The following is a 9,247-nucleotide window of genomic DNA, read 5'->3' as shown; positions in this document are numbered from 1 at the left end:
ATACTTGTCGATAGAAATGAAATTATCCCTCAGTTCATATATGGTCTTCTCAGATGAAGAAAGCGACTCTAAGCCAGCTTGAGCTTGTTCAACCTGCTCAGCAACCATGGTACTGAGCTGTGCGTCATTCGCCTGAAACAGCAATTGTCACCAGTAAGGTCATACCATTACCGGCAAAATTTGACAATGAAAGATAATGACAGCATAATCAAAACCTAACAATTACAAACCCAGCATCACTCAGAGATAACTGATAATCAGTGCAAGCGATATCTCTAAAGCCAAATTCAGTTCCGATTCCAATTCAAAGCTAGGAACAACAACAAACCTGTTGACGAGCGATGTAATCGGCCTTAATCGAAGAAATAGACTGCAAAAGTTCAGGCAACGGCAAGAGCTTCGCGACCTCCCGAACAGCCGCTTCCTTGGCTTCCACACCAAGATCCTCGACCATCATCTTCGCTAGATCACCTTATTTAAGAACTCCGATCCTAAATCAAGCCTGTGTCTGCAAAAAAACAAAGAAACTCATTCATTATCGAAGACTCCAAAACAATTACAACAAAAACACAGAGGGAGAATCAAAGAGATCTGGAAAACAGAAGCGTAAAGGCTAAATAGACGCAAACCGAAGAAGTCATTGAGCAAAAAAAATCTCGAGAGCGAATGCGATTCTCCGACTTCAATTTTACTTCGCCGTTCTCTATGAAAACAAGTGGTTGTGTTGAACGCAGATCAGCCGGAAGAGAAACAAAATAACGATAAAAAAAATCTCCGGAACGAGTCTCTGATGGAAAAGTTCGGAAACGCTGAAATCCTTCGCCGGTTTTTGATTTTTCCTTTTTTTTTTTTTTTGCCAGCTGTTGTGTTTTACTTTTGTTCATTAAACGCGAACGCTATAATCCGGCGACCAAAACGCCAATCTTAACACCATGCTAATTGATGGGGTCGTTCCATAAACATGATTTATAATACGATTTTGATTTTGAGTACTGGTATAAGATAATGGGCAATTGTTTTACAAATATGCCGGTTAACACTAAACAAAAAATAAAATCAATAATTAGAGACTGTAATAAAAAAATCATTTTCGCGAAAAATCATGTCATTTTTTTTTGCTTTTTTTTTCCTGAAACAAGAAAAAAGAAAATAATTTTTGTAGATAAAGAAAATAAAATATAGGGAAGCCATTTGTGTGACACAGAAAACCCGAAAAATGTCGAGAGAAGAAGAAGAGCAAAATATAAAGAATGTGTGACCGGAAAAAAAGAGATTTATTATTAACCAATTTTGTAACACCTTTGCATGATAATATTTCAAAAAGAGTACCACAAGAACGATCGGCCAAGAAAATTAAAAAATAAAATAAAATAAAAATAAAAAGATAAAAATCTCTCTCGTCTTTAGTTATTGGAAGAGATGCTTCTGCTTCCTTCTTCTTCTTCTTCTTCTTCTTCTTCTCCGCTAATCGTTTCGTTTCCCGCCAATCCCAATCTGCTGATTTCACAATCACCGTCTTGGCCGCCGCGTAGAGGAAACTCCGCCGTCGCTGTATCATCCGCTGCGTCTAGAGATGTAGATAGCTTCACGAGCAAATCCGGTTATCTGTTCAGTCTCAGCGCCGATGAAGCTGATTCTTTGTCGGAGTATAATTTTCTCAGGATAGATGGGATGTATAAGAAGAAGCCTCTGATTCTGCTTCGTAGATTGGCTCAGATTGGGACTACGTTTGGGTATTGGTTTGGGCTTCGCTTAGCCGATGAGGCTCTTGAACGGTCTGAGCAGATGTTCAAGGTCTTTCTCCAATTTCGTTTCAGTGATGATGCCGTCAAAGAAAAAACAATAATATGCTTCGTTTTGATTTTTTACGAATTGGTATGATTAGGTACGAGCTGCAGAGCTTAGGAAATTACTGGTGGAGCTAGGTCCGGTATGGTTTCTCTCTTTCCTTCTTTGAGGTTTCATCATCTAATTGCTCAATGCCAGTGTTACGGTGTTTAAGATGTTAATGGTTTTCATAACTTGTTTTAGGCATACGTCAAAATCGCTCAAGCTGTTTCATCTCGTCCTGTAAGCGCTTACCTTTTCTGTATTCTTCAAGCGTTCATTGTTCATTCTCATTTTCTGAAGCTTTGTGGTGATTATGTGCTGTTAAGATATGACTTTTGAACTGTCATTAGGATTTGATACCTCCTATATATTTGGATGAATTGTCCCTGCTACAAGATCAAATCACTCCGTTTTCATCCGAAGTTGCGTTCAATATGATTGAGGATGAACTTGGCCTTCCTATAGATGAGCTTTTCTCTGAGATTTCTCCTGAGCCTGTAGCTGCAGCTTCCCTTGGACAGGTATGCGGAAAGCATGTTCTTGATGGTTTAAGGCTTATCCTAGTCCTAGCTTCTAATTTCTAATCTATATATGAGAGCTTCTCCTGTTATGTGGATCCTACTCTGTTCCAACGTTTCAGGTATATCAAGCTAGGCTCCGTAGAAGTGGTAAGGTTGTTGCTGTCAAAGTCCAACGGCCTGGTGTACGAGCTGCTATTGCTTTGGACACTCTAATTCTGCGATACTTAGCGGGCTTGATTAAAAAGGCTGGAAGATTCAACTCAGATCTCGAGGTGACATGAAACTTGTGTAATTTGGTGCCTTCTTTTAATCTGATAAGAAAAATGTCTTGTCAGCATTACTTAAAACTTTTGAATTTCCTTAAGTATGTAGAATAACATTTAAAGTGTGTTGAAACTTACTCTAGAATTCATTTCAGTGGGTTCTCGTAGTTTTTCTTAATAAAAAAACTCTGATTCTCACTCTCTATTAATTAGTACTGTTAACCCGTTTCAATGCTAAAAAGTAAAATTCTATTTGCAGGCAGTTGTTGATGAATGGGCAACAAGTCTATTTAAGGTAAAGGATACACTCTTATCACATGTAGGTTTCCATGTTTTGCGTAGACATTTTCATTTGATTCGTAGATTATATATTGGTAAGTTCTTGATGCTTCGCTTCTCCGTACTTGACGAAAAAGAATGCCAGACTTTCTTCGCTTTAATCTTTATGCAATCATGTTTTTCTGTTCCGTAGAAAATTTTCAACGGTTTAAGGTGATGCCGAAAAGGATAAATTTCATTTATAACTATTGTGTGAAAAATGGATAGATGCTAACGATTTCTTTAATGTCTCGAAAGATCATTTAGATGGACTAGTTGTTGCATTTTATTCTTGGTCGAGGAATATCTTAGAGCTTTATATTGAATACAGGTAAATCACATTGAATGCAGGAGATGGATTACTTGAATGAAGCCCAAAACGGAATAAAATTTAGGTAAATCCTGCTAAGGTTTGACTACCATTGTATATAATTGGTCTGAGCAGTAGGTCATGTAGTGTTTTGCGTGTACGTGGACAACATGATATTTTTGTCTAACATTGTAAATAATTGATCTGAGCTATTGATCATGTGGTATCTTGCTTAAGCATGGTACTTGGACATGATATTTTTGTCTACAATATAATTAGCTCATCTAATGGCTAAGTTTTCTATAAGGGATTCCCTAAAGTAACATTCCGCATGCTTGAATAGGAAGTTGTATGGTGGCATCAAAGATGTCTTGGTACCAAAGATGTACACAGAATACAGTACCAGCAAAGTTCTTGTAATGGAGTGGGTGGAGGTATGAAGTCCTCGTTTGCAATCAAAAAATCAATTATCTGGTTTGCGTCAAAGAGTTGTATATTGAATTTTATATTTCTTAAGCAAACAATAATATTGTGTATTCTAATTTCTGTATTATTGCAGGGTCAGAAGCTTAATGAAGTTAATGGTCTTTATTTAGTTGAGGTTGGCGTTTACTGTTCGTTTAATCAACTTCTGGAGTATGGATTTTATCATGCCGATCCCCACCCTGGGAATTTTCTTCGCACGTATGATGGGCAACTTGCATACTTAGGTATTTTCCAATCTTGATACGAACGTTATCTGTTATCATTCTGCACTCCATGGTCCACAATTCCAGATACTGTTCTTGGATACGTGTTTTTCGTTCAAAGAATAAAGACTGGCGACTGATGCTTTGGTTAAAGTTCGATTCTACCTGTGTTTCACCTATCTATCTGATCATATAGTGAATTAACCAGAAACATGAAAACCTATGTACTTTTGTGCTCAATGGTTTTTCTACTTTTTGATGATTTGATGTTATACGCTTGAGATAATCAATCACTGCTCCAGACACGAATGTGACTTTTGCTGCCTCTTTGGATATCTTGTTTCTGTATTGTATACAAACTAAAACTGCCCCAAGAAGTAGCTTTTGTTTATGACTTACTAAACTTTTAAATTTTTTGCTGCCAGATTTTGGTATGATGGGTGACTTTAGGCCAGAATTACGTGATGGATTCATGGAAGCATGTCTTCATCTCGTAAATCGTGACTTCAAAGCACTGGCTAAAGACTTTGTAACTCTGGGGTACTCTGGTCATTGGTGTCTATCTGAATATGAACTTTCAATTGTCGACATTCCCTAATCTTATCTGTAAAACTTCTATAGGCTTCTTCCTCCAACAGCAGAAAAGAGCGCTGTGACTAAGGCTTTAACCGGTTCGTTTTTGCTTTTGGTTTAGATAACAGTATTATTATTATGCAGCTACTTGTTTGTATTGAAAGTTTTAGTTGTTGTGTTTTGAAACAATTGCCTCCCCTTTTTTCTACAGATGTTTTTCAAGGTGCAATCTCTAGAGGAGTACGCAATATAAGCTTTGGTGACCTGCTTGGCGACTTAGGAAAAACAATGTAGTAACACTTCACTTAAACTAGTATATGATATTAATAATATATGGCTGAGAGAGGGACATTTGAAAGAATCTACTCAAAATTTGTGCGTTGAGATGCTGATATTTATTTGTCACACTTTCAGGTACCGATTCAAATTCAGAATACCCCCCTATTTTTCTCTAGTTATCCGCAGGTACTTAATCTTCTTTTCCCCTTTTTACGGCATTGCTGTATGATGAACATTCTTGTTTTGAGCTGTTGAGATTTCACAAACTTTTGAGTCATCTAGATATCTGTTGTTTAAATAAACATAGACAAATGCTCAAAGCTTTTGCACAAGATTATAGGTCCAACTGGTCTATGCGTTAAATGCTTAATTCAATTATTCGACATGTACTCTCAACAACGGCGTATATGTGATTATCCATTTTCTCATTTTTTATTCCCCAGCCTTGCTGTTTTGGAGGGCATTGCCATTGGTATAAGCCCAAACTACAAGGTTTTAGGCAGTACATACCCTTGGATTGCTAGAAAGATTCTAACTGACAGCTCTCCACAGCTGAAAAGCTCTCTGCAAAATCTTCTGTATGAGGTACCAAACTATCTTGTCTAATCAGATTGGTCAACCTCAGTTCGCATTATGTTTCTTCCTGAACGTGCTATCGTTTTTATGTGTGTCTCTGCCAGGAAGGTGTTTTCCGAATTGACCGTCTTGAGTCTTTGCTTTCTGAGGTGAGACTGAATTTTTATCCGTTTTTGGTTTTTGACTATCTACGGGTTGAAAAATGCAGTGAAGTCTTTTTGTTTGCTATTGTTTATACGTGCCAATGTTTGTTGTTCATTAGCGCATCAGTTTCCTTGTTGTTTGTTATCACGGTTATGAGCTTGTGTTTTTTGGGTTAATGGGCTATGTGGTGTTCAATGGTAAATTAGTCAGTAAACAGCTGAATAATCATACAACCAGACGGTCTAAAAACCAACGAAAGACTGAAATCTGCATGATTTGGGAAATGAATAACTTGGGTGTTATAGGATTTACTACCTATTAGTATAACAAAGAAAAGCATTTGGTTTCTTATTCACATCTACTTTCTTCAGTCTCTTAGGACAGAGACGGCATTAGTTCAGAAACCAGTGGTGGGCACAGACTCTATGATCGCCATGAAGCAAATGCTTGCTTTTACTTTCACCGAACAGGTATAATTAAGCGGTGTTGTTTGTACTATGAATTATACAACTTAATATTACAACTACTTAAAATCTTGAAACGTTGGACAGGGTTCTTTTGTAAGAGAGATCCTTCTTCGAGAATTCGCTAAGGTGAGCAATCAATCTGTCTGATATATTGAATTTGTTGCACTATTTGCTTGAAAAATGTCATTTTTTGTTGTCTTGTTGATCAAAACAAAAGGATTAAGGATTGGTTTGTCTTTCAACAGGGTCTTGATGCATTTGGATTGGCAACTTTAGAGTCCTTCACATTTTCTGGTTCAAGGGCATTCACTTTCTTGACAGAAGAAGACATGACAAACCTTAGAACCTTCCATCGACTCTTAGCATTGTTCTCAGGGATGCAGAAGGCCGGAAGCGTAAGCACGGTAAAAACCTCTTCTCTTCTGATTTTTATAAAGTAGATTAAATGTTCTTTTACTAACTTTATCTTTAATGTTTTCGCGACAAACTTATAGCAAGTAAACCCGATTAGTAAATATGGTGAGGCGCTCACACCTTTAGAGGAAGCACCACTCGTCATTTATCAGCTTCCATCAGCACAAGAGATGCTTCCGATTCTCTCAATCTTACCTGAGGTAACAATTGTTCACCAACACTTTCAAATGTTGCAAATCTGAACTCAAGTTTACTAACCCCTTAAATTTTAATTAATTCATGATTCGAGATAACTGAACTAATTTGTTTGGGGTTTGAATGAATGTGGCAGCTTCCACAGGAGTCGCAACAGAGGTTGCTTCAGTTGCCAGGTGACTTGGTTGGAAGATTGGTGTCTCGGGCTTTCGCTAGAACCATTCGTAGAATATTTCTTTGATGTCCTATTACATAAAACGCTAAGACTACAATGATTCTGAGTTACAATTTTTACATTTAACTTTATGAGAATCAGATCGCCGTTTTGATCCCACACTTGACGAAAGCATCAAATAAAACAATTTCAGTTTTTTTGACAGTGAATCAATGCTCGTGTTAATCCATCTTATTTTTATTTTATTCAGCATATTTGTAAGCTTAGACGAAATTTCTTAAGTGAAAAAATAAAATGTTTAATAAACGAAATACTGAAATCTTAACCAGTGACCAAACCAGGTGCACGGGATTAAAAAACCAAAGGAGATTTGTATGTTAATGCAAGAAATAAGACGGTAACAGAAAAAGAAAAAAGAGAAGAACACAGTTTCTGAGACTTTGAACTTTATAACTTTCTCTTTCCTTTTATATTTTGATGGCTGAATGGTTCTTTTATAAGACAAACTCAGCACAAATAAATGCTACACTAATCTTACAATCACTCGCCTCAATTCAGGTGAGAGAGCCTTCTTCTTTCTATGGTGTGATTTGCATGCAAAAAAATCCTTTTTGATCTCTGCAATGAAATCGACCAACCGAGTTGCTTTCCCCTGTGTATAGAAGAGAGGTGAAGACGAGAATCAGATCAGATCACCGAAAAAATGAAAACAACGCACGTAACAAAAGAGAATCGAGAAGGCATGATATTATAAGACAAACTACCTCAAGGCTATGAAGGCTGCATCATGTGGTCTTGCTTGAGTGCTTGTTGCAGCTTTAAGACCTCTTGCTGTTGCTCTGGAGTCAGTAATCTCAGCTGTTCTGGTGTAAGGTTCATTACTTGCTGGAGCAATGTTGACTGAACATCGGGGGAGATATGTGCCTGGAGAAAGAAAAATCAATCAGGAAGCAAGATTTTGCAGATTAATAATTTCATTCGAGGCATTCCCGAGCGAGTCCAAATTATGTGATTGATAATACCTGGGGAGCTTGTACTTGATTCGGAAGCATTGAATTAGAAGCATGACCTCCAGGGAGTGGATTGATTCTCCTATCCTCAACTTTCATCATCTTTAATGGTCTGTTCATTGATTGATGAGGACCCTCGTTTATTCTTTTGCCATAATTTAAAGATACAGTTCGCCCACCTTGCTGTAAAACGATAGAGAAAAGAAAGTACGTGATTAAAAGTGTCATATTGTCCACTAAACACCCTCTGGTGTTCAACTAGGAATAAGCTCTCCGTGTAAGAGATGGCAACTAATATAAAACATTAAACATTCCTTTGGTGTGTGTTTGTGTACTAATAACACTGGAAGTTAACATTCAAATGGCTAAGCCATGCAAAAGCTTTCGAACTAAATTTATGGCTTCATTCTCTAAAAAGAAAGGTATTGTGGAAACTGGAAACTCACCTGCATCACAGAATTTGTTAATGCTGGGCGGGGTACTTGAGATGGCTGGATAACATTATTCGGAACTGAAGTCTGACTACTATAACCTATGTTGGAAGAAGCTGGAACCACGTGTTGGCGTTGAAAAGGAGCGGTTTCAGGGTTGAGACCTTTAACTTGGGATCTAGAAGGAGGATTCACTGAAGAAGGACCTGATTGTGCTACTAGTTGTGGAATCTGACTAAAAGGTTGTTTAGAAGACTGTTGAACGGGAAACTGACTACGGGGAGGGCGACTCTGCTGCTGGGGCCTTTGTGCAAGTGGCGGTAAAAGGTTTTGACCTGATGATAATTGCGTGTCTTGATTTGAAGACCCTGTCATATGACTTGGGGCTTGAACAATATTTGGCGTCTGCAACTGCACAATTCAAGAATGGCAATAGTCCTCTTCAGACATGACAGATAGATAGCAAAAGGAAGAAACACAAAACTGTTCAATAAGATAGAAAACTTACCACTTGTGGACTCACAATCCCAAGCAGTATCTGCGCCTACAACAATAAACAAAGTATAGGTTCAAAAGATGGTGTCAGAATCATAATGATATAAGAAATAAAAATGAGAGATCATAAAATAGTAAAGCACCCTGGAAGAGACGTTTATCAGCTAGTTGAAGGACAATGAAGGTCAGAATATGGTTCATATCATGACACATTAGATGGCAATGTAAAACTAATATTGAAGTGTATAGCATATGCATATATAGATATATGAGCACACTTGCGAAACTTAAACAGATTTTTCCTTCCTCGTGAAATAAAATAATTTGCAGAATCAGGGGATGAGTAAGTACCAGGAAAACAGCTTTTAGTAACTGAGGTCTTGAAACCAACAACTGTCGAGCTTGTTCCTTATTCTGTGTAGCCATTAACTGAAATTAAGAAAACACAATCACATCACACCACTCGCTACCAATAGTATAACAATGCGTCAAAAAAAAAAGAAGAAAAACGATTCACACCTTAATGGACGAAATAATTTCAGTAAGCTGACTTCTAG

General features: G+C 37.5%; 3 protein-coding genes across 4 annotated transcripts in view; 1 reads left to right on the top strand and 2 right to left on the bottom strand.

Annotated features, from left to right (window-relative positions):
• The window catches only part of LOC104701842 (exocyst complex component SEC6-like), a gene marked incomplete in the record, with an annotated part of 10,895 nt that extends 10,017 nt beyond the window's left edge, over window positions 1-878 (bottom strand). Inside the window, 3 exon segments of the mRNA XM_019227750.1 lie at window positions 5-132; window positions 329-508; window positions 630-878. Coding sequence (XP_019083295.1) covers window positions 5-132; window positions 329-457 — 257 coding nt within the window.
• Window positions 1,341-6,913, top strand: LOC104701841 (uncharacterized aarF domain-containing protein kinase At1g71810, chloroplastic-like). Of its 2 annotated transcripts, none has more exons than XM_010417589.2 (20): window positions 1,341-1,794; window positions 1,886-1,930; window positions 2,032-2,070; window positions 2,181-2,351; window positions 2,471-2,623; window positions 2,874-2,909; window positions 3,284-3,327; window positions 3,586-3,676; window positions 3,802-3,952; window positions 4,357-4,471; window positions 4,553-4,602; window positions 4,716-4,794; window positions 4,919-4,969; window positions 5,227-5,368; window positions 5,464-5,508; window positions 5,875-5,973; window positions 6,055-6,096; window positions 6,216-6,374; window positions 6,465-6,584; window positions 6,716-6,913. In XM_010417589.2, exons 1-20 carry the CDS (start codon window positions 1,420-1,422, stop codon window positions 6,818-6,820), a joined length of 2,112 nt encoding a protein of 703 aa, XP_010415891.1. In that variant the 5' UTR covers window positions 1,341-1,419; the 3' UTR covers window positions 6,821-6,913. The 2 variants fall into 2 exon arrangements, with proteins under 2 accessions (XP_010415891.1, XP_010415890.1); XM_010417588.2 differs by having other exon boundaries at window positions 2,874-2,933.
• LOC104701840 (cleavage stimulating factor 64-like) lies at window positions 7,069-9,241 on the bottom strand. The gene is made up of 7 exons (XM_010417587.1): window positions 9,210-9,241; window positions 9,042-9,119; window positions 8,704-8,739; window positions 8,211-8,606; window positions 7,777-7,947; window positions 7,519-7,678; window positions 7,069-7,406 (listed from the first exon to the last, which is right to left on the bottom strand). The coding sequence occupies exons 2-6, from the start codon at window positions 9,114-9,116 to the stop codon at window positions 7,526-7,528; spliced, it is 831 nt and encodes a 276-aa protein (XP_010415889.1). The 5' UTR covers window positions 9,117-9,119; window positions 9,210-9,241; the 3' UTR covers window positions 7,069-7,406; window positions 7,519-7,525.

The sequence above is a fragment of the Camelina sativa genome, chromosome 7 (genome assembly GCF_000633955.1).
Source record: "Camelina sativa cultivar DH55 chromosome 7, Cs, whole genome shotgun sequence".
Classification (NCBI taxonomy): Eukaryota; Viridiplantae; Streptophyta; class Magnoliopsida; order Brassicales; family Brassicaceae; genus Camelina; species Camelina sativa.
The sequence above is the reverse complement of the archived record's forward strand: the minus strand, read 5'-3'. Positions and strand labels throughout refer to the sequence as shown.

Excerpts from the sequence above, each read along its gene's own strand:
- LOC104701841 (XM_010417588.2), top strand. The coding sequence starts at position 1,420 with ATGCTTCTGCTTCCTTCTTCTTCTTCTTCTTCTTCTTCTTCTCCGCTA. Across the intron at positions 3,953-4,356 it reads TGGGCAACTTGCATACTTAG|ATTTTGGTATGATGGGTGAC; the intron begins GTATTTTCCAAT and ends TTTTGCTGCCAG. Across the intron at positions 6,585-6,715 it reads TTCTCTCAATCTTACCTGAG|CTTCCACAGGAGTCGCAACA; the intron begins GTAACAATTGTT and ends TGAATGTGGCAG.
- LOC104701840 (XM_010417587.1), bottom strand. The coding sequence starts at position 9,116 with ATGGCTACACAGAATAAGGAACAAGCTCGACAGTTGTTGGTTTCAAGA. Across the intron at positions 8,607-8,703 it reads GGATTGTGAGTCCACAAGTG|TTGCAGACGCCAAATATTGT; the intron begins GTAAGTTTTCTA and ends TGAATTGTGCAG. Across the intron at positions 7,948-8,210 it reads TAACAAATTCTGTGATGCAG|CAAGGTGGGCGAACTGTATC; the intron begins GTGAGTTTCCAG and ends ATCGTTTTACAG.